The 24,949-nt window shown below is 41.3% G+C and overlaps 1 protein-coding gene across 1 annotated transcript in view; it reads right to left on the minus strand.

Annotated features, from left to right (window-relative positions):
- Positions 1 to 24,949, minus strand: part of SLC9C2 (solute carrier family 9 member C2 (putative)) — a 129,940-nt gene that overhangs the window by 6,286 nt on the left and 98,705 nt on the right. Inside the window, exons 21-25 of the mRNA XM_049867935.1 lie at positions 17,704 to 17,802; positions 11,181 to 11,348; positions 9,502 to 9,633; positions 7,096 to 7,281; positions 4,825 to 4,912 (exon numbers count right to left, since the gene is read on the minus strand). Of these exons, the coding sequence (XP_049723892.1) occupies positions 4,825 to 4,912; positions 7,096 to 7,281; positions 9,502 to 9,633; positions 11,181 to 11,348; positions 17,704 to 17,802 (673 nt within the window). The remainder of the gene's footprint in view (positions 1 to 4,824; positions 4,913 to 7,095; positions 7,282 to 9,501; positions 9,634 to 11,180; positions 11,349 to 17,703; positions 17,803 to 24,949) is intronic.

The raw sequence follows: 24,949 nt of genomic DNA on the forward strand, positions 1-24,949 counted from the left end.
AAACATCGGTGGCAGGACCAGAATTCTATCAGAAAGGTCTTAGGGCTAGGCTATCTAATTGGGGATGGGGTGGGCTGAGGAAATTGTCTTGAGGCTGTACTTTGACTGCATGTCATTTTTCCTTTGATGACACATTTATTTGGAGTGACCTGGCAGGCGGCTGATAGAGATTGGGGAGAAGGGGCTGAAGTCTATCCTGGCCTGCTTTGCCTTTGCCTGGAGCAAAGTGTCAGCCCCATGACTGATCATAGTGCCCTGTCAGACCTGTCGTCTCCTCCACTCCACCCAGCAGTGGGCTTTGGCCCAAGTGAGCTCTGTTAGGGGCTCCGAAGGAGACTTCTAGGTCTATGAGTCCTCCCCCATCACCTACTTCCCCGCACTTGCCTTGCCTCTACTCTGTCCTGACCCCAATGTGACAGGCCTCTCTCCCTCCCCAACTCTGGGCATGACTTCCAGCACTTGTCATATTTTTTCTAAAGTAATCCTCATTGTAAAGGAAAGTAGGAAAAGATTGGGGCCAAAGGCTAAGTTACTCTTCATAATGTTTTCGAAGTCTGGTCTTTTATCTTTAAATTTCATGCAAATTTGTCATCCAACACCATAATATAAAGCAATTTTTAAAAATAACAGTTAAGTGAGTTTACTTTTTTTCCCTTGAAAAATATCTTCAAGTAAAGTTGATACTCTAGGAAGATGCCCCCTGATCAGCCACATGGCTCTGCATACTCCCCACGGAGCGCCCATATCTCCAAGGGGGATGCAGTCCAGAGAGAGAAGTACAGCAATTTAGATACTAATTCCAGCATGATGCATTTCTTCCCACCGCCATCCCTAATCACCTGATACTCTGTCATTTTAATTTTTTAGTAATTCAGGTGAGTCTTATCCCAACTTGTCAAAATTAAGTGAGTTGCAGCTAGTAGTCTCTTTTCTCACCACCTACATTTTGCTCCTTGACGTCACATTTATTTTAGATGTGTATTGTAGTTTAATTAAGAAAAATCTAATCAAAGTATCAAGTTTATTACCTCACTCTTTTTTCTCCAGCTATATTCTTTCTTGGTTGTTCCACTGTTTTCATTGTCTAAAGCAAAAAAGAATGTCACTGTTGACTGAGCCAATCCAAATACATGTATTAAACAGAAAAACTAAATTAGGAATTTAAGGGTAAATGTGGCACGAGAATATTTTGAGATACCAATTTGCTTTTTCCCTGTATGTCTCCCCTTCCTTTCCCCCTTTTAAACGGACTCTTCGCTTTCTTCCCTCAAGCAGGTTTGTAATAGGCTCTGTCTTAGTCATCTAGTGCTGCTATAACAGAAATACCACAAGTGGATGGCTGTAACAGAGAAATTTATTCTCTCACTGTTTAGTAGGCTACAAGTCCAAGTCCAAGGCTTTGGCTCTCTTGTAAGATAAAAGGTGGTGCAGGCCATACCCTAGGAAAACTCTCTCTGCATTGAATGAGGGCTGTGACCTTAGTAAGGGTGTTACAATCCCACCTAAGTCCTTTTTAACCACAGGCAGAGATTATGATTTATAACACACAGGAAAATCACAAAATGAAGGACAGCCACACACGGCCTAAGTAAGTTGATGATATTTTAGGGGGACACAATTCAATCCATTATAGGCTCCCAAAAGTCTAACACAGGGGCTGACAAATGAGAGCAGGCAGGTCACACACATTAAAGTGGGCAGGGTATAAGAGGGAAAGGTGTGGGTTGTGGCACACTGGAAAGCATCTGCTTCCTCTATAGAAGCTCACTGATACTCAGCTGTATCTGATTGTTGGCACTTACAGGAATGAAGGCCAAGTATTGGAAGACCTTCTGATTTTTCATAAAAAGCTAAGAAATCTGGATCTTTATGTGAAATTTCTGGATGTTTATACTTAGCAACTAATTAAAAAAAAAAAAAAAAGCGTGAGGGACAAATCCACTGTACTGACTGGATCCTGTCCATGGGCCTACCCTTCATGACTTTTGTTCCAAATCCATTGGGGGAATAAAATGATGTATTTCCCTCGGGCCTCAAAAATACTTCAGAAGGTCTGAGGAGAAATAGAGACATTTGGCCCAAAAACAGTTGGAACCTATGCCCTGCTTCCTGAAAGTACTTGGGATTTCAGACTCAATAGCTCTCAGGGTGCTCCAAGGGGACAGACGCTGGGCCCTGAGCTCCCAGCCTTGCCATAGTCTCCTGTGCCCCAGAGTGCTGTGGAAGCGGCAGGGTGGCCGACCTATTTGTCCAAATCAAAGGGACTGTGTGGGCTAGGGTGCCCTGGTGGCACAGTAGTTAAGTGTTGGGCTGCTAACCAAAAGGTCAGCAGTTTGAATCCATCAGCCACTCCTTGGAAACCATATGGGGCAGTTCTACTCTGGCCTATAAGGTCGCTATGAGTTGGAATCAACTTGACAGCAATGGATTTGGGTTTTTGGTGGGCCACGGTAATGGTCCTCTCAGTGTTAACTAGCTTGGACAGGTGACCCATGAGCAGAGGGGGTTCCCTAAATCATGACCATATGACCCCAGAACAGGAGATGGAAAGTGCTAAGTCATAGAATGACTGAGTTGAATCGCTGCTAGGGGAGCAGCATTATAACTTGTTTAATGTCTGTCTCTCCTTTCAAACTATGAGCTCCACAAGGGCAGGGACCATGTTTGGCTTGCTCACCCACTAATGCTTGGCAACTGCCCAGCATACAATGTGTAAGCAACACAGTGTGGTTGCATTTTATAAAGATTATACAAGTGTGAAATAGATATAAAATAGTTATAAAGTCTTACTTTATAGACACAGTTTGAAATCATGTAAATCTCTCCCAAATTATCAATGCATTAAGAATCGCATATTGCCTAAGCTGGCAGGCCACACTACCAGGATGGTGCACAGAGTGGAGAAAGAAATCAAGGATGACTGTGTTTTCAAGCTGGGTCTTCGGAAAGTATGGTGACACTGGGCTTGGTGGGCAGGGATGATGAGGACTGAATGAAAGACCTTGAACGCAGTTTCTATATAGCAAGGTCTTCCTATCTAGTCTTCTTTGTATAATGCTGTGGGGTTTACATTAACTTTACTCAAAGGATTTGGTCTTTGTCCTTGGTTCCTGAGAGATAATGTCTAAAACTTTGGGATTTCCCCAGTAATCATAAGTGTCTTTAATGAGGGCTCCAAACCACACCTAACCTGATGGGTTATGCTAATGAGGTGACTCTTGGGTGGGGGCTGGCCAAGCCAGATCAGCCTTGTCATCACTCATGATATCAACTGACCTCAGGACAGAGGGGCTGGAGTTTGAATTATGTAATGAAACCCCCAATGAAAGTTTCGGACATGGAAGTACCTGGGCCTCCTGAATAGTGAAAGACATCAGTGCATGTGGGATGGTAGCATGTCCCTTTTTGGGACATGGAAGCTTCGTACTGGGAACCCTCCCAAGCTTCACCCTATGTGTCTTTTCATTTGTATCCTTTTTGCTGTAATAAAATTAATCGTAAGTATAGGCCTTTCCTTGAGCTCTGTGAGTCGTTCTAGGAAATTATTGAATCCAAGGGAGTAGCGGAGTCGGCAAGTAAGAAATGAGGGCGCTGGGGACTCCCAAGCTTGTGGCTGGCATCCTGAAGGGATAGTGGGAAAACTCAGAATTTGTAGCCAGCAGGTCAGAAGTGAGGAGAGACCCGGAGTCTCCCCAGCTTGTGTCTGATGGCTGAAGTATTGGGCCAACTTGGCAGTCTACAGGACTGTGCCCTGTAACTTGTGAGACTGACCTAGCTCTAGGCGGTTAGGGTCAGAGGAAGAAGTGCTGCATGGGTAGCTGGTATCAGGACAGGTGTGCAGAGAAGTGAAAAATGAGATTTTGATTCACATTGATTATTATTCACGCAAATGCATAGCACCATGATCCATGGTGCTTAAAAAATGGTTAAGCACTCGGCTGCTAACCAGAAGATCTGCGGTTCAAACCCACCAGCTACTCCATGGGAGAAAGATGTGGCCTTCTGCTTCTGTAAAGATTTACAGCCTTGGAAACCCTCTGGGGCAGTTCTACTCTTGTCCTATAGGGTTGTTTATGAGTTGGAATCGACTCCATAGCAACAGGTTTGGTACAGTTACTTACCAAACAAAAAACAAACCCATTGCCATTGAGTTGATTCTGACTCATAGTAACCCTATAGGACAGAGTAGAACTGCCCCATAGGGTTTCCAAGGAGCCCCTGGTGGATTTTAACTGCCGACCTTTTGGTTAGTAGCCGTAGCTCTTAACCACTATACCACCAGAGTTTACTTAGTGACTTTCAAAATGTACCTCAAGGCAAGTCAATTGAGTAGTGGCCGCCTGTGACCGTGGTTTGGAATACTCAAGGAGCATCGGTCAGGTTCCATATTCCCTTCAGCTACTGGGAGCAAATCAGCTCCCCATACCTGAGCCCACTGTGAAAGGATCTCTTCCCTCCTTTTTCCTCCTCAGCTCTCTACAGCACTATGTGGCCCCAGCCTACCAGGGCAGGAGTGGAGCACAACATAGAAGCTGCTCTCCCCTGTCAATATGTGGAGGCAGGGACGTAGGAGATAAGGGGCCACCTGGATTTCAATGTCTGGAAGTTTCTAACATGGGACCTCTCAAAAGCAGTGTGGCAGCCAGGAAGGGCCCAAAGATTGGAGTCTCTTTTGAAAGTTGATTTCTATAACACATAAGGAGGTTGACAAACGATAAACTCACACAATGCCCCCTCAAATCATTTTCTTAGAATTAAGTGAATTTTACATGTATCAAAGTTCCTTCTCAATCATTTTCCTACAACCAAAGAGTCATCCCTTACCTGTGACCGTGGCATTTTTATCAATATTGCTGGCAGGCTCAGGTGCTAGGATAACCAGCAACTTGCTTAAATCTGAAGTTCCCTGAAGCTAAAGGAGAAAAGTCAAAATTAGTCAATAGAGAATTCGCTGATCTCTAACCTGACTGCTTCCTAACCTTTCTAAAGAATAAATCAGCCAAAACCTAGAAGAGGCCTCCAACCTCAGTTCTATCTTTTTCATTTTAATTTTAAATCTTCTTTTATGTTGTTCCATAAAGTCCTGGATCAGCGAATTGTCTTTTGTATATTTATAGACACCAGGAAGGAACTTTTGAGATGGATTGACACAGTGGCTGTAGCAATAGGTTCAAACATAGCAACTATTGTGAGGATGGCGCAGGACCAAGCAACGTTTTATTCTGTTATACAGAAGGTTGCTATTAGTCGGAGGCAACTCCCCAGCACCTAACAACAACACTTGTGACTAGGCTGGAAATTCCCAGTTTGGAAAATATGGATCCCCGCCCCCACCCCAGGAGTTACTTTAACTCCTCTGTCGATGCTCCAGGGCTCAGGGCCAGCCTTCCTAGAATGGCAGGACCGTCTGCCCTTCTCAGAGCTTTTGCCCTCTGTGCCACAAAACCTGCCCTCCCAGAATACAGGTAGCACAGAAGCAGTACTACAGCCATCATTTTTAGATACCATATATCATCTCATTTGGTCGTCATAATAACCTGATGAGATGGCTGCTGCTATCATGCCCATATTACAAATAGCAAACTGAGGGTCAGAAAGCGAAAGCAGCTCGCCTACACTCATACACCTAGTGGGCAGAAGGGTTGGGTTTTAAATCCAAGTGTGCCTGACTCCAAACCCTCCTCTCTTAACAAACTAAACCCTTGCCTCTTACCCCACCCCTCGTTTCAAAGCTAAGGAAATTTTTATTTTCTATTAAAAACATTTAAATTGCCTTCATCCTCGGAATTGTGGAGAGGACAAAATAAGCATGCTATGAAAGAGGGAAATTCACTTTTTCAGCGTTTGCAGGGGCGGATTAACCAGTAAGGACGGTATGTACCAGTTTAGAGTAAGTAAGGTACGCATGGGCTTCATTGCGTTTACTTACTAATCTGTAGTGCGTAACTTCACGTGAGTTTCACCACATCTTTGAAAAGTTTGTATCAACTTTTCCGGGACATAAATTTACATTGAATTAATGATCTTTCACAGCCTGAACAGGCAGAAAGGGTCTCTCCCAAAGAGGGGAAACAACTACAAAATTAAAGAGATATCCCTTTTTCCGGCTTCTTTGTTCTTCCCATTCCTAGGCCCAGCCCTCCCTTCATCCCTGTGGTCCGAAGGCAGACGGCTTGACCAACCGAGGAGCTTGCTTCTACCCTTTCCATTCCCTCTTATGCTCTGGCTGTTCACACTTTTCCCCTTTCTTACAGAGGCGTAGAGCCCCAAGGCCTAGGGCACAAGGTCCACATCAAGATGTGCCCACAGCCCCTAACGTGGTAACAAAGTGACTGTGGCCCCTATTTAACTCTCTTCTTAACTAGTGCAGATACTTTCCAGACCACACTAGCATATGGCGTTGTAGCCTTGGTGTGAGCCAGGGAAAATGCACCACCTCCTTCCTCCGGAAAAGCACAGCCAGAGCAAATGGCTTGGCAAGCAGAAAGCAGGCCGATTCCAGCTCCAGTTGCCCCTTGGTGGTGCTCTTGTGTAGGGCACAGCCTGCACCAGAGTACACAGAGGCTCTGGTAGGTTTTTATTCTGTTCAGGGCTGGTGAGGACTACACGGTCTTTCCAGGTTAAATTTCCTTTTTAAGGTGGTTAGTTGAGTTTTAACACCACTTAGGGGCACCTTATGAAGTCCCTAACCCTTTGCCTTTGAGTGAACTCTTACTCATAGCGACCCTATAGGACCAGGTAGAGCAGCCCCGTAAGGCTTCCAAGGAGCAGCTGGTAGATTCCAACTGCTGAACTTTTGGTTAGCAGCCGAGCTCTTAACCGCTGCATTACCAGGGCACCAATGGAGTCCTTGGGTAGCTCAAATGGTTAAGTGCCCAACTACTAGCCAAAATGTCAGTAGTTCAAAACCACGTAGAGGCGCCTTGAGGGATAGTCCTGACTGCTTTCTAAAAGGTCACAGCCTTGAAAACCCTATGGAGCAGTTCTACTCTGCACACACTGGGTGGCTATGAGTCAGAGTCAACTCAAAGGCAGCTAAAAACAACCAGGGGCAACTTTAAGAGCAAATAACTTTCTAGGAATGATCCTTCTTACCTGCTCACAGGTTTTAGGTATTATGGAAGGTGCAAAAAAGGGTTCCTCTGTCTTCATATCAATTACACTGCCATACACGATAATAACAAATTTCATGGTCATATTATCAATAATCATTTCATTATAGCTTGATAAAGTCTCCACATAGGCATGGTTGTGATCCACACACCTCTGAAATGTTAAGTCCTACAACGAAATTACATACCATAAAAATTGACACATGTTATCAAGAAGAAAACAATTTCACTAATCTATCTGAATTCTCTGAGGGTGTCAGAAGGTATATAAACACTGGCCAGGGATGGATTACTCAATAAGTAGGGTACGCATGGGCTTACTTGTGTTTACTTACTAATTTGTAGGGCACAATTTTACCTGTTTTTCATCACATCAAAGATTAGTGTGTGCCTTGCTTACTGGGTAATTCGTCCCTGCTGGGACCTACAGTCAGATTTTTTGGTTTGCTTACTGGGTAATTCGTCCCTGCTGGGACCTACAGTCAGATTTTATTTAGAGTTCAGAATGACCTCTGACACAATTCTGAATCTGAAGTGTTTATGTTGTTGTTTAGTGCCCTCAAATGTGATTGCCCAGCCCTGACTTTGGGGCTTACATGAGCTCTCAGCCAGCCACCACAGGGCAGTTGGCTCTGCCTCATGAATTTCTAATTGCACAGGAATCAGAGTCTGAAAGAGCTCATACGTTTTACCTAATGGTAAACAAAAGTCCTATTTGACAAGTGAACAAACAATAACAAGAAGTCAAAACAAAGCAAGGTGCTGAGTCTAATTCAAGGTTCAGAATCATAGAATTTTAGAGGTAGAAGGGAGCTTGGAGGTCAGTCTGACATTTGGAATCTCCCCTGAGAGGGGCGCCCAACTCAGTCTGAACACCTCCAGCGACAGGAAGTTCACAGCTACATGGCCCAGCCCTTGGTTCTCTGTCCTCAACAGGTAGGTTAAACACTTACTTGATGAGGGCACAGCTGGGGCACAACAAAAACTTTAGAAAATTAGCAAACTTACTTAGAATTTTGCAACTAGAAAATCTAAAAAATCAGCTATTTTGGTTTTTAAATGCATATAAGTTTTGTACTCTATGGTTTAGAGATGTGGGGGCAACATGATTGTTCCAGTGCCTAGGGATTCTAAAAAGTCTTAATGGGAGCCCCGGGAGCCATTATTGTTGGCTAGTTCTTTTAGTGGACAAAGATTAGAAGATACCAAACTGTAAATTAGAGATTCCCTGGAGAGTAAAATTCGGGGGTAGAAAAATTATTATTTTTTGTATCTGTATTATCTAATTTATATAATGAATATGTGTTGCTTGTGAATTTAAAAAAAGTTTTTAAAGGATATTCACCTTAATATTGAGTCAAGTCTGATTCCTACAGTGTCAACCCATTGGTCCTAATTCTCTCTTCTGGAGTTTCATACTAGAGACCAAACTTGTCCTGCTTCTCATAAAGAGACAAGGAAAAAACAAAAGAGAAGACTAAATCTCCTTACCCTCCCACAGAAACTTTCCTGGAAATTTCTATTGCCACATAATGAAAGAAACATGACTGGCTTGGTATAATATGCCAATTTGTAAGCCCAAAGTTTTTATCCAGTCTCTCAATTTAATGAATATTTTAGAACTTCAGGTTTCCCACTTCCCCACTTCCTGACTCATACATAGTAGGGGCACAAATAATTATTAAATAGGATGCAAATGTGAGGTTTTAAATGGTGCCAGTCAAGAAACAGAATGAACCACTACTTTTTGGCAGGAAAGTTAGTAGAAGAGGTTCAATCACTTCAGGGAAGATTCTGCGGAAGTCTTATATTAGCATATGTACAGTGGATTATAACAAACACCAGACCGAGTGTTCATTAGCACTTTCTTATTCATGCTATGGGGAGTCCCTGGGTGGTGCAAACAGTTAAGCACTTGACTACTAACTGAAAGGTTGTAGGTTCAGATCCACCAAGGGGTGCCTCAGAAGAAAGGGCTGGCAATCTGCTCCTGAAAAGTCACGGCCTTGAAAACCCTAGGATGTGCAATTCTACTCAGCACACATGGGATAGCCATGAGCCAGAATCGACTTGATGGCAACTGATTTGGTTTGGTTATTCACGTTATGCTTGGCTCTTGGGGATCTACCTACTTAATATTTGCTAAATCTATTTTTTTCTTAAAGGGATAATTGCAGATAGCATGGGAAAAACAACTGTGACAAGAGAATTGGTGGCCTGCAGGAAGTCAGCATAAGCCTGCAGGAAGTCAGCCTAAGGGAGTGGTTAATTTTCTAGGAATCTGTCTTTTAGAAGGTCAGATACATCTTTGTTTTGAAAAAAATTAAATATATTTTGTAAAATACATGGTAAATAAAAGTTGGTCGATATTTTAATCATGTAATTTTACCTCACCAACAAGACTTGATTCAAAATACTGAGAGGCAATACGGAGAGCAAGCTTTAGCCATATTTTATATTCCAGGGATGGCCAGAAAACATCAAAGCCTTCATACAAATCCTCCAGGGAGATGAAGCAGGCCTGAAAAGACAAGGCACCAGGAGAGCATCAAGTTTGATCGGAATTACATTACAAAACCATCGGAAAACAAGATACCTGTAGATTTAATCCTCATCCAACCACTTAGAAAAACTATCAACTTTAGTGTAATTATCATACTCTGCCATCAAAAGCAGCTGCTTTGTGGAGAAGTTGTCCACCGTGTATTAAATGATAAAATTTACAGTCCACTGAAAGCAGCAGACTTAATAATAGCCTGAGGAAGTTAATTTCGGTTAATAGATATGATATAGGATATGGTTCGTGAGCCCAAAATTCAGGAACTAAGCCATACCAATTTATCTATTTTCATTGCCACAGTACATAAAGTGGCCTCACTTCACAGTATTTGACTCCAGAGGCAAACTGCTTACCTGAATAAGAGATTGCTCTTTCAGAATTCAAGCAAGGTAAATGAACTTCGAAGAATTGAATTCAGCCGTGTGACTGACTTTATACCTTCTGTCCTCTTCCAGAAATGAAATTGATAGAACAACACTTCCCTCTGCTCAGACTCTGGGACCTATTGTATTGCATCTGACAGTCCCCTAAAAGACTGACAATTCTGCCCAAGCAGGAACCTTGGACGTTTCCATTTGAACCCCCACACCTAGTAGACTTTCAGGCCACTGATTTGTGGAGTGGATAATTTCTTATTTACCAAGTGGAACATGGAAGAGTTTTTTCCTTTTGTAAATTTTTTTTATTCTTTTAGATATTTTATTGTGTTTTAGGTGAAAGTTTACAGAGCAAATTAAGTTCCGATTTAACGATTTTTATACAGATAGTTCCATGACATTGGTTACATTTTTCACAATGTGTCAGCATTCTCATTACTTCTATTTTCTTTGCTCTGTTTCTATTAATCTAGCTTCCCTGCCTCTCCTTAGCTTCTTATCTTTGTTTTAGGGTAAATGATGACTGATCAGCCTCATATAGTTGATTATTTAAGGGGGCCCAGTACTCACGAGTGATAGTGTTTATTTTATAAGCCGATTTATTGTTTGGATGAAAGGTGACCACCGGAGTAGCTTCAGTTCTGAGTTCAAAGGTATCTTAGGGTGATAGTCTTGGAGGTTCCTCTAGTCTCTATAGGTCCAGTAAGTCTGGCTTTTTTTAAGGAATTTGAGCAATCAGGTATTCTTTAAAAAACAAACAAGCAACAGCAACAACAAAAAACTGCTCTCATAACAGAAGCCATTTATTGAGCACCTACCTGGGCCAGGCACTTTACAAAGACTTTTCCCCAATCTTCATTGTATCAAAAGGTAGGTATTCTCTCTATGTAATAAATATGGATGCAAGGAAGTTAAATAATTCCCCCAGACCCCACAGCTGGATATGGTAGACCTCGATAGAGCCCAGATGTGAGACACTAAACCTGCATTCTCTCAGCTAGTCTACACTGCCTCCCAATAGCTGGTTGGGTGACTAAATACTGTATTAGAAACCAAAGGAAGAAAAGATGCTAGTGTTCCTTACTGACTTGAAGAACTAACTAATAACAATACAGAGAACCAGCTTCTTACCTGTAAAATAGTTTCACAGATGGCGGTATATTCAATTTCACGCTTAAGCAGACAATTCAGCTCTCCAATTATGTCCCCACTAGTGCAGAACTCTGTAAACATAGTTTTGGACTCTTTGTCAGGCCTCAGGGTATTGTCTATTCCAAAGGAAGGAGGTGAACTATGCAACTGCAAAGGGAAATAAGACATTAAATGACCTTTGATCAAATCATCGGATCTCTGGGTGGCGTAAACGATTAATGCTATTTACTGCTAACCAAATGGTTGGAGGTTTGAGTCTACCCAGAGGAGCCTTGGAAGAAAGACCTGGCAATTTACTTCCAAAAAAGCTGTTGAAAACCCTGTGGAGCACAGTTTTGCTCTCACAGATGAGATCACAGTGAATCGAAATCAACTATATGGCAACTGAGTTTTTGACCAGACCATAGGATTCCCACTGTTTCTTGCAAGTAGTACACTGGAAGGAAAAAATTCTTTATGAATCCTGTCAAGTGTGAAGGAAGAATGAGGCTTCACAAAAATTATGGTCTGTCTCACATTTCAGCTCTCCAGGCAAAGATTTGGCTTCAACCTTCAGCTTTACAGATGACTGCCTATCTGCAACTTTCTACTTATACCTTTTTTTTTTTTATACAAAACTACCAAAGAAAACTAATAATCACAGTCTGCAACTAATGCAGTCAACAACTCTGATGCCATTAGATATTCTTTACCACCACGGGCTAATGCCACAGGTGGAAAAAAAAGCTTTCGGTGGCACAGATGCATAAATCAGACACCATGAATCAATATGCCCCCAAACCAAGCCCTGATTTCAGTAAAGGCCTTATTTCCTTTTAAATTGCTTAAGAATAGTGACCACAAGACATCAACAGAAAAGGTTTTTGGAAAGCATATAGGATAGTTGAGTTACTTCAGGAAGAGAACTGGTAGGCAAGGTTGGGGAAGGAGGAGCAGTATCAGATTTTGCAGGGGAACTGCTGGAAGCAACCAGGATTATAGAGTTTTCCAGAAAGTTCAGCCATAAACATCAAAGAATAAGGCTATTGTTGAGGACGTAGGAAACAGACAGCAAGGGATTACTCTAGAAGTTGCTGTGGAAACTGCCCATTTCCTAGAAATTGCCATTCAGAATTCCAAAGGCATCCATGTTTCCAGAAGACTGAAAATTTTTTAACTGGCCATAATTTTGAATACAGTTCAAAGGATCAAAGAATGCTTCTGCTTACTACAAAGAGATTTACTAAAAAAGAAGATGATAGTTGTGGTAGGCAGAATTCTAAAGATATCCCCTAAAATTCCTGTCCCCTTGTTGTTCAATCAAACACTAATCTAGGTACTACTATGAAGGAATTTTGAAGATGGAATTAAGGTTACTAATCAACTCCTCTTAAAGAGATGATTCTGAATTACCAAGTGAACCCAACATAATCACATGAGCCCTTAAAAGTAGAAGAATAGTCAGAGAGATGCAGTGACCAGAAAAGGAGTTGACAAGTCTTTGCTGGCTCTGAGATATAAGGGCCCATCCAAGTACAAGGACTGGAAAGAGGCCACTAGGATCTGGGGGGAGAGGGGGCAAAGGCAGCGGACAGCCAGCAAGGAAACAGTGACCACTGTCCTGCAGCAATGTCTGAGTTTCTTAGTGCTGTTGGAAGAGAAATACCACAGGTGGGAAGCTTTACAGAATAGCCATGTATTTCTTCACAGTTTAGGAAGCTGACTTGAAATCATAAATCCGAGCTGCTAAATGTGTGGTAATTTGTTTTCATAGCAATAAAAAACGAATACATCTTCAGCCCAAATGCCAATGGACTTAAACTTTAAGAAGGCTTAGCTAGCCCAGGTGCAGTGATTATGGGCGCAGGGTGCTAACTGAAAGGTCGGCAGTTCGAATGCACCAGCTACTCCTTGGAAACCCTATGGGGCAGTTCTACTCTGTCCTATAGGGTCGCTATGAGTCGGAGTCAACTCCATGGCAATGGATTTTTTGTTTTTGGTTTAGCTAGCCCAGCCACTGCAGAAAAATTCCTCCAAAGGAATATGTATGGTACAGCTCCATTTTAAGTGTTTGAATTGAGGTGGTTAATAAATACTGGCAGCCGTATATTCTCGTTACGGTTCTAAGGGGAGAGGCAGTATGGCATAATGGCTAAGCACTGGGATACTGGAGGCAGACAATATGGGTTCAAAGCCCTCCTTGGCCTCCTACTATGTGTCCTAAGGCAAGTGAATTAATTTCTTTGCACATCAGTTTTCTCATGTGAAAAACAGGTTGTTATAAGGATTAAACGTCATAACACATTGCTTTTAACCCCTTCATCTCTTTCTGTCTTCGCTGACATACATTTCTTTTTATTAACTTTTATTGAGCTTCAAGTGAACGTTTACAAATCAAGTCAGTCTGTCACATGTAAGTTTACATACATCTTACTCCGTACTCCCACTTGCTCTCCCCCTAATGAGTCAGCCCTTCCAGTCTCTCCTTTCATGACAATTTTGCCAGCTTCCCACTCTCTCTATCCTCCCCTCCCCTCTCCAGACATGAGATGCCAACACAATCTCAAGTGTCCACCTGATATAATTAGCTCACTCTTCATCAGCATCTCTCTCCCACCCACTGTCCAGTTCCTTTCATGTCTGATGAGTTGTCTTCGGGGATGGTTCCTGTCCTGTGCCAACAGAAGGTCTGGGGACCATGGCTGCCGGGATTCCTCTAGTCTCAGTCAGACCATTAAGTATGGTCTTTTTATGAGAATTTGGGGTCTGCATCCCACTGCTCCCTCAGGGGTTCTCTGTTGTGCTCCCTCTCAGGGCAGTCATCGATTGTGGCCGGGCACCAACTAGTTCTTCTGGTCTCAGGATGATGTAGGTCTCTGGTTCATGTGGCCCTTTCTGTCTCTTGGGCTCTTAGTTGTCGTGGGACCTTGGTGTTCTTCATTCTCCTTTGCTCCAGGTGGGTTGAGACCAATTGATGCATCTTAGATGGCTGCTTGTTGGCATTTAAGACCCCAGACACCACATTTCAAAGTGGGATGCAGAATGTTTTCATAATAGAATTATTTTGCCAATTGACTTAGAAGTCCCCTTAAACCATGGTCTCCAAACCCCCGCCCTTGCTCCGCTGACCTTTGAAGCATTCATTTTATCCCGGAAACTTCTTTGCTTTTGGTCCAGTCCAGTTGAGCTGACCTTCCATGTATTGAGTGTTGTCCTTCCCTTCACCTAAAGCAGTTCTTTTCAGCTAATTAATCAGTAAAAAACCCTCTCCCTCCCTCCCTCCCCTGCCTCGTAACCACAAAAGTATGTGTTCTTCTCAGTTTATACTATTTCTCAAGATCTTATAATAGTGGTCTTATACAATATTTGTCCTTTTGCCTCTGACTGACTTCACTCGGCATAATGCCTTCCAGGTTCCTCCATGTTATGAAATGTTTCAGAGATTCGTCACTGTTCTTTATCGATGCGTAGTATTCCATTGTGTGAATATACCACAATTTATTTATCCATTCATCCGTTGATGGACACCTTGGTTGCTTCCAGCTTTTTGCTATTGTAAACAGTGCTGCAATAAACATGGGTGTGCATATATCTGTTGGTGTGAAGGCTCTTGTTTCTCTAGGGTATATTCCAAGGAGTGGGATTTCTGGGTTGTATGGTAGTTCTATTTCTAACTGTTTAAGATAACACCAGCTAGATTTCCAAAGTGGTTGTACCATTTTACATTCCCACCAGCAGTGTATAAGAGTTCCAATCTCTCCGCAGCCTCTCCAACATTTATTATTTTGTGCTTTTTGGATTAATGCCAGCCTTGTTGGAGTGAGATGGAATCTCATCGTAGTTTTAATCTGCATTTCTCTAATGGCTAATGATCGAGAGCATTTTCTCATGTATCTGTTAGCTGCCTGAATATCTTCTTTAGTGAAGTGTGTGTTCATATCCTTTGCCCACTTCTTGATTGGGTTGTTTGTCTTTTTGTGGTTGAGTTTTGACAGAATCATGTAGATTTTAGAGATCAGGTGCTGGTCAGAGATGTCATAGCTGAAAATTCTTTCCCAGTCTGTAGGTGGTCTTTTTACTCTTTTGGTGAAGTCTTTAGATGAGCATAGGTGTTTGATTTTTAGGAGCTCCCAGTTATCGGGTTTCTCTTCATCCTTTTTGGTAATGTTTTGTATTCTGTTTATGCCTTGTATTAGGGCTCCTAGGGTTGTCCCTGTATTTTCTTCCATGATCTTTATCGTTTTAGTCTTTATGTTTAGGTCTTTGATCCACTTGGAGTTAGTTTTTGTGCATGGTGTGAGGTATGGGTCCTGTTTCATTTTTTTGCAAATGGATATCCGGTTATGCCAGCACCATTTGTTAAAAAGACTATCTTTTCCCCAATTAACTGACACTGGGCCTTTGTCAAATATCAGCTGCTCATACGTGGATGGATTTATATCTGGGTTCTCAATTCTGTTCCATTGGTCTATGTGTCTGTTGTTGTACCAGTACCAGGCTCTTTTGACTACTGTGGCTGTATAACAGGTTCTGAAATCAGGTAGAGTGAGGCCTCCCACTTTCTTCTTCTTTTTCAGTAATGCTTTTTTTTTTTTTTTGCTTATCCGAGACTTCTTTCCCTTCCATACGAAATTGGTGATTTGTTTCTCTATCACCTTAAAAAATGACATTGGAATTTGGATCGGAAGTGCGTAATATGTATAGATGGGTTTTGGTAGAATAGACATTTTTACTATGTTAAGTCTTCCTATCCATGAGCAAGGTATGTTTTTCCACTTAAGTATGTCCTTTTGAATTTCTTGTAGTAGAGCTTTGTAGTTTTCTTTGTATAGGTCTTTTACATCCTTGGTAAGATTTATTCCTAAGTATTTTATCTTCTTGGGGGCTACTGTGAATGGTATTGATTTGGTTATTTCCTCTTCGGTGATCTTTTTGTTGATGTAGAGGAATCCAAGTGATTTTTGTATGTTTATTTTATAACCTGAGACTCTGCCAAACTCTTCTATTAGTTTCAGTAGTTTTCTGGAGGATTCCTTAGGGTTTTCTGTGTATAAGATCATGTCATCTGCAAATAGAGATAATTTTACTTCCTCCTTGCCAATCCAGATGCCTTTTATTTCTTTGTCTAGCCTAATTGCCCTGGCTAGGACTTCTAGCACGAGCTGACATACATTTAACTTATTTATTTTGTCCATTGTCTGTCCCATTTCCCTCCATCTCTCCACCAGAATGTAAGCTCCAGGAAGGCAAGAATTTGTGTCTGCTTTGTCAGTCGGAATCAACTCAACGGCACGGGGTTTGGTTTTTTTTTTTTTTTGGTTTGTCAGTCCTGTGCCTAGAATGAACAGTGTCTGCTGTATGGTAGGAACAAAGTAAATATTTGTTGAATAAATGAGTGAGTGAATGAATGAATAAAAAGTGCATAGAACAGTGCTAGAGAAAGGTCTGGCAATCCACTTCCAAAAAATCAGCCGCTGAAAACCACGTGGTACACAGTTCTACTCTGAAACACATGGGGTCGCTGTGAGTTGGGGTCGCCATAAGCCAGGGCTGACTTGATGGCAATTGGTGTTTTTTTTTTTTTTTTTTTAATATGTGTGTTACTTAGTATCGTTATTGTTGTTAGCTGCCATGGAGTCGGTCCCTGACTCATGGCTACCCCATGTGTCACAAAGTAGAACTTCTCTGTAGGGTTTTCTTGGCTATAATCTTTATGAAGGCAGATAGCCAGGTCTTTCTTTCGTGGCACCGCTAGGTGAGTTCAAACTGCAGACATTTGCAAACCGCTTGCATCACCCAGGCTCCTTGTTACTTAGTATTATATTTATTATAACAGTTTATTTCCATGACCAATTATGATATTTTTAAGGTCTTTGATAACCATTGCAAAGATAGAAAGCCAAATATATCATTTACCATTTATGCTATAATAACAGTTTGTGACTTGTGACCATTTTCTAGGATCTAGGAATTTTGGGGGGTTTTATAGATGAGTCTCACCGATGTATTCAGTTGCCAAAGTTCAGATGTTAAAGAATCCTTGTCCCCATCACTCCACTGAAAGAGCTCTCTCTCTCTCTCTTTTGTTCTGTCTCTTTTTTCTCTGTCTCTCTCTACCAGAAGCCTCCCTTGGTCAAATTAAAAGTTGTGTTTTCAGTCTTCATCCTACTCAATGACTCTGAGTATCTGACTTTGTGGCCCATTTCTTTATTCTTGACACTCATTTCCTTTAGGCAAGTAACTTAACCACTCCAAGTTTGGTTTCCTCGTTGGGACATCATGAAAATAATGCTTCCTCCCGGGACTGTTGTGAGGACTAAGTGATGACTAAAACCTTTTGTAAAATGTGAAGCACCTTTCGGATGTTGCCAACTATTTCTCAGGTGTAGTGTTCACTCTGAGAAGAAATGATTTCAGTCATTTGGAAAAGTTAAAAATTTGAAATTTTCTTAGTTCCTAAATTTTCCCCTGTGTTACAAATACATGTTTCAAAATACATTTGCAGTAAAAAATAGTCCCTTACAATTGCCATTCCTGAAATAATTAGGTATATTCCTTGTGGCATTTCCCCTTCTTTACATATGATATCTCCATAGTCAAAATATGCAAGTTTGGCTCTCTCCTGAAAGAAAAGAAAGAAAAAGGAGAGTCAACATAAAAAACTTTGTAGTCTACTTTTCTAAATGGAAATAGATTTAAAAGCTAAAAGCAGTTTTCAAGCAACATAAAAGCACAAAACTATATTATTATTATTATTTTAGTGTTTTTCCATCCCCACCCCTCCCTTCCCTTGTAACCATCAAAGATTGCTTCTTTTTGTGTGTAAACCTTTTCATAAGTTTTCATAGTAGTGGCCTCATACAATATTTGTCCTTTCATGATTGATTTTTTTTCACTCAGCGTAATGCCCTCCAGATTCATCCATGGTGTCAGATGCTTTGCAGATTCATCATCGTTCCTTATCATTGTCTAGAACTCCATTGTGTGTATGGACCATAGTTTTTTTATCCATTCATCTGTTGATGGACACTTACGTTGTTTCTGTCTTTTTGCTATTATGAACAATGCTGCAATGAACACAAGTGTGCATATGTCTATTTGTGTAATGGCTCTTATTTCTCTAGGATATATTCCTAGGAGTAAGATTGCTGAATCATACGGTATTTCCATTTCTAGCTGTCTTAGTCATCTAGTGCTGCTACAACAGAGATACCACAAGCGGATGGCTTTAACAAAGAGAAATTAATTTCTTCACAGTAAAATAGGCTAAAAGTCCAAATCCACGGCATCAGCTCCAGGCAAAGGCGTTCTTTCTCTGTCAGCCTTCTCATCAGTCTTCCCTGAACTAGGAGCTTCTCTGTGCAGGGACCCCAGGTCCAAAGAATGTGCTCTGTGTCCTAGATTCAGGCTGTTGCCTGACGTTTGTTCTCAAATTGAAGGACTCCCTTTAATAATTCTTGTAAGTTCGGTTTGGTTTTTACATATTCACTTAATTTCTGTTTATCTAGAAATATCCTAATTTCAACATCATATTTGAACAGGAGTTTTGCAGAATATATTATTCTTGGTTGGCAATTTTTTTCTTTCAAGGTTTTATATGTGTTATTCCATTACCTCCTTACCTGCATGGTTTCTGCTGAGTAATCAGAGCTTAGTCTTATTGTTTCCCCTCCATATGTGACATTTTGTTTTTCTGAAGCTGCTCTCAGGATTCTTTCTTTGTCTTTAGTTTTAGCAAGTGTGATTATGATCTGCCTTGGTGGTTTTCTTTTGGAATTCGTTAAGCTTCTTGGACGGTCAGCTTTTCATCTTTCACAATATTAGGGAAGTTTTCTGTTAGCAGTTCTTCAGCGGCTGCTAACCAAAGGGTTGGCAGTTCGAATCTGCCAGGTGCTCCTTGGAAACTCTATGGGGCAGTTCTAGTCTGTCCTATAGGGTCGCTATGAGTCAGAATCGACTCGACGGCACTGGGTTTTTAGTGATCCTCTCTGGGTTTTTCGTATTCTCCCTCTGTTTTGGAGTTCTGATCACTTACAAAATTTTGCTTTTGATTGTATTTCACATCATTCTCAGGGTTTCTTCAATTTTCTTCATTCTTTTCTCTGATTTCTCCTCATACACAGCGGTATCCAAGTATTTGTCTTCAGTTTCATTGATCCTGTCTTCCATTGTTTTAAACCTGCTCCTCAGACCTTCTGTGACACTGACCATTTCTGAAATCTTGTTGTTTATCTTTTGGATTTCTAATTGTTGCTTTTGTATGATTTCTAGTTGTGAATTTATCTTGACATTTTGTTCCTGTATTATTTTCCTGAATTCTTCCATTGTTTTGTCTGTATTTTTCATGATTTTGTCTACCTTTTCCATGAATTTGACTATTTTTTCCTCATTTTTGTCTGCTTTTTTGCATCAACTCTTGGATAGCCCTGAATATTAGAGATTTGAATTCCCTATCAGGTAGTTCCAGTGCCTTTTCTTCTACTGGGAAGTCATCTGGTGTTTTGTTTTGGACACGTACTGGAACCATCCTGTCCTATATTTTTATATGCTTTGATATTGTCTGCTGTCTTTGAGACATTCGGTAGTTATTTTTTTCATTTATTGATTGTAGATTTGTTTGTTTTGTCCTGATTTTTTGTTTTATTTGGTTATGTCTGAACAGGTAGGCTGTGCGTTTTTTGTTGTTCATTCATCTGTAGGCACAATACTTCTCGCCACCTTGTCCAAAGGGCAGGGCCAATCGCACAGCTATGGTGCAGCAGGGCAAGTCCAGCTGAAGGGGAGGGGCTGGAATGGGCTTTTTGTGGCATGTACTGGGGCTGACAGGGTGGGGCTGAGGGTCACTGCAAGGCAGGTTCTGGTAGACTGTGCCTGTGCTTCTCGGGGGTGTGATGTTCAGCGCATGATGCAGATAGGCAGGAAGGAGGGAGAAGGTTGTGATATATGGCGCTAAGTCAGTATGGGAAAGAAAAGAAAGAGGAGTGAGAAACAGAAGCCATAAAAATGCTGAGGGGCGGGGCCAAGATGGCGGACTAGGTAGACGCTACCCCGATCCCTCTTGCAACAAAGACTCGGAAAAACAAGTGAATCGATCACATACATAACAATCTACGAACCCTAAACAACAAACACAGATTTAGAGACGGAAAACGAACAAATACGGGGAAGCAGCGACTGTTTTCAGAGCCTGGAGCCAGTGTCCCAGTCAGGTAACCTTGGCGCTGGACATCTGGGCCCAGGGGAGCTGAACTCATAAATTCTGTGACAGCACAAACAAGGGGCGCAGCCCTACCCCCCTGAACTGAACCTGGGAGGGGGCCCAGCCGGTCCGTGTGGGCGGCGTGGTGACGTGGCTGGTGGGAGAACTCCCCGGGAGGCAGTGACTGGTTTTGGAGCTGGGAGTGCTGCACCCCAGCCGGGGAACCCTGGCGCCGGGCATTTGACTGGACGCTGTCACGGTGCAAGCACGGGGCACAGCCCTACTCCCCTGAACTAACCCCGAGAGGGGGCCCAGCCGGTCCGTGGGCGCGGCGCGGCAATGCGGCTGGCCGGACGAGAAATCCCCGGGAGGCAGCGACTGATTTTGGAGCCGGGAGTAGAGCATCCCAGCAGGGGAACCTGGACGCTAGGCTTTGGACTGGCAACGGAGGATCTGACCGCAGCTTCAGCGGGCCAGACCCCCGGGGGCAATCTCCACACAGCCAACACACATAGGTGACACGCCCCTCGGGAATCTCAGATATAATAGTCATTCCAAGCAAGACAAGCGACTCTGGCTATATTCCGAGGTGCTACTCTCCTATCTCTCTGATCCCTCCCCCACCCTCCCCAGTCAGCTTCATTAACATTGGAATTTCCTGAGCCAGAGGGAGGACGGCTCCAGCTCCGCAGCAGCTTTGCTCCCCCCGCCCCTTTTTTTTTTCTATTGGTCTTTTCCTAACCCACTCTTCCGGCCTGAGAGAAGAAACCACAAAAAACCCAGGGACCAAAAATCCATCCCTAATTGGACTAAGAACACAGAACCAGCTACAGCCAGGCATATATGATCCAAATCTCAGACTTTCATCCTTACAGGGAACAAGGTGGTGGTTATAATTCAAAGGTAGTTCTGAGAGGGATCTGACTGCATTTTTTTTTAGCGTAATTTCTGGAAAAACAAGTTTCCCAGTGATGGCTCGGAGACAGCAGTCCATATCAAACCACATAAGGAAGAAGACCATGACAGCTTCTACAACCCCCCAAACAAAAGAATCAAACTCTTTCCCAAATGAAGATACAATCCTGGAATTATCAGATACAGAATATAAAAAACTAATTTACAGAATGCTTCAAGACATCACAAACGAAATAAGGCAAACTGCAGAAAAAGCCAAGGAACACACTGATAAAACAGTTGAAGAACTCAAAAAGATTATTCAAGAACATAGTGGAAAAATTAATAAGTTGCAAGAACCCATAGAGAGACAGCATGTAGAAATCCAAAAGATTAACAATAAAACTACAGAATTAGACAAGGCAATAGGAAGTCAGAGGAGCAGACTCGAGCAATTAGAATGCAGACTGGGACATCTGGAGGACCAGGGAATTAACACCAAAATAGCTGAAAAAAAATCAGATAAAAGAATTTAAAAAAATGAAGAAACCCTAAGAATCATGTGGGACTCTATCAAGAAGGATAACTTGCATGTGATTGGAGTCCCAGAACAGGGAGGGAGGACAGAAAACACAGAGAAAATAGTTGAAGATCTCCTGACAGAAAACTTCCCTGACATCATGAAAGACGAAAGGATATCTATCCAAGACGCTCATTGAACCCCATTTAAGACTGATCCAAAAAGAAAAACACCAAGACATATTATCATCAAACTCGCCAAAACCAAAGATAAAGAGAAAATTTTAAAAGCAGCCAGGGAGAAAAGAAAGGTTTCCTTCAAGGGAGAATCAATAAGAATAAGTTCAGACTACTCAGCAGAAACCATGCAGGCAAGAAGGGAATGGGACGACATATACAGAGCACTGAAGGAGAAAAACTGCCAGCCAAGGATCATATATCCAGCAAAACTCTCTCTGAAATATGAAGGCGAAATTAAGATATTTACAGATAAACACAAGTTTAGAGAATTTGCAAAAACCAAACCAAAGCTACAAGAAATACTAAAGGATATCGTTTGGTCAGAGAACCAATAATATCAGATACCAGCACAACACGAGGTCACAAAACAGAACATCCTGATATTAACTCAAATAGGGAAATCACAAAAACAAATTAAGATTAATTAAAAAAAAAATGCTCATAACAGGGAATCACTGAAGTCAAAATGTAAAAGATCACAATAATCAAAAAGAGGGACTAAATACAGGTAGCATAGAACTGCCATATGGAGAGTGATACAAGGCGATATAGAATATTACAAGTTAGGTTTTTACTTAGAAAAATAGGGGTAAATATTAAGGTAACCACAAAGAGGTATAACAACTCCATAACTCAAGATAAAAGCCAAGAAAAACGTAACAACAAACATAAAGTCAAACACTACGAAAATGAGGATCTCACAATTTACTAAGAAAAACGTCTCAGCACAAAAAAGTATGTGGAAAAATGAAATTGTCAACAACACACATAAAAAGGCATCAAAATGACAACACTAAACACTTATTTATCTATAATTACGCTGAATGTAAATGGACTAAATGCACCAATAAAGAGACAGAGAGTCTCAGACTGGATAAAGAAACACAATCCGTCTATATGCTGCCTACAAGAGACACACCTTAGACTTAGAGACACAAACAAACTAAAACTCAAAGGATGGAAAAAAATATATCAAGCAAACAACAAGCAAAAAAGAAGAGGAGTAGCAATATTAATTTCTGACAAAATAGACTTCAGACTTAAATCCACCACAAAGGATAAAGAAGGACACTACATAATGATAAAAGGGACAATTGATCAGGAAGACATAACCATATTAAATATTTATGCACCCAATGACAGGGCTGCAAGATACATAAATCAAATTTTAACAGAATTGAAAAGCGAGATAGACACCTCCACAATTATAGTAGGAGACTTCAACACACCACTTTCGGAGAAGGACAGGACATCCAGTAAGAAGCTCAATAGAGACACGGAAGACCTAACTACAACAATCAACCAACTTGACCTCATTGACTTATACAGAACTCTCCACCCAAGTGCTGCAAAGTATACTTTTCTTTCTAGCACACATGGAATATTCTCTAGAATGGAGCACATATTAGGTCATAAAACAAACCTTTCCAGAATCCAAAACATCAAAATATTCCAAAGCATCTTCTCAGACCACAAGGCAATAAAACTAGAAATCAGTAACAGAAAAACTAGGGAAAAGAAATCAAATACTTGGAAACTGAACAATACCCGCCTGAAAAAAGACTGGGTTATAGAAGACATTAAGGAGGGAATAAGGAAATTCATAGAATGCAACGAGAATGAAAATACTTCCTATCAAAATCTCTGGGACACAGCAAAAGCAGTGCTCAGAGGCCAATTTATATCGATAAATGCACACATTCAAAAGAAGAACAAGCCAAAATCAGAGAACTGTCCCTACAACTTGAACCAATAGAAAGGGAGCAACAAAAGAATCCATCACACACCAGAAGAAAACAATAAAAATTAGAGCTGAACTAAATGAATTAGAGAACAGAAAAACAATTGAAAGAATTAACAAAGCCAAAAGCTGGTTCTTTGAAAAAATTAACAAAATTGATAAACCATTGGCTACACTGACTAAAGAAATACAGGAAACGAAACAAATAACCCGAATAAGAAACAAGAAGGGCCACATCACAACAGACCCAACTGAAATTAAAACAATCATATCATATTATTACGAAAAATTATACTCTAACAAATTTGCAAACCTAGAAGAAATGGATGAATTCCTGGAAAAACACTACCTACCTAAACTAACACATTCAGAAGTAGAACAACTAAATAGACCCGTAACAAAAAAAGAGATTGAAACGGTAATCAAAAAACTGCTCCCCGCCCCTCCCCCCAAAAAAGCCCTGGCCCGGATGGCTTCACTGCAGAGTTCTACCAAACTTTCAGAGAAGAGTTAACACCACTACTACTGAAGGTATTTCAAAGCATAGAAAATGACGGAATACTACCCAACTCATTCTATGAAGCCACCATCTCCCTGATACCAAAACCAGGTAAAGACATTCCAAAAAAGAAAATTTTAGACCTATATCCCTCATGAACATAGATGCAAAAATCCTCAACAAAATTCTAGCCAATAGAATTCAACAACATATCAAAAAAATAATTCACCACGATCAAGTGGGATTTATACCAGGTATGCAAGGCTGGTTTAATATCAGAAAAACCATTAATGTAATCCACCACATAAATAAAAGACAAAAAGCACATGATCTTATAAATTGATGCAGAAAAGGCATTTGACAAAGTCCAACACCCATTTATGATAAAAACTCTCACCAAAATAGGAATTGAAGGAAAATTCCTCAACATAATAAAGGGCATCTATGCAAAGCCAACAGCCATCATTCTAAATGGAGAGAACCTGAAAGCATTTCCCTTGAGAACTGGAACCAGACAAGGATGCCCTTTATCACCACTCTTATTCAACATCGTGCTAGAAGTCCTAGCCAGGGCAATTAGGCTAGACAAAGAAATAAAGGGCATCCAGATTGGCAAGGAGGAAGTAAAATTATCTCTATTTGCAGATGACATGATCTTATACACAGAAAACCCTAAG

Source organism: Elephas maximus, chromosome 24, assembly GCF_024166365.1.
Source record: "Elephas maximus indicus isolate mEleMax1 chromosome 24, mEleMax1 primary haplotype, whole genome shotgun sequence".
Lineage (NCBI taxonomy): Eukaryota > Metazoa > Chordata > Mammalia > Proboscidea > Elephantidae > Elephas > Elephas maximus.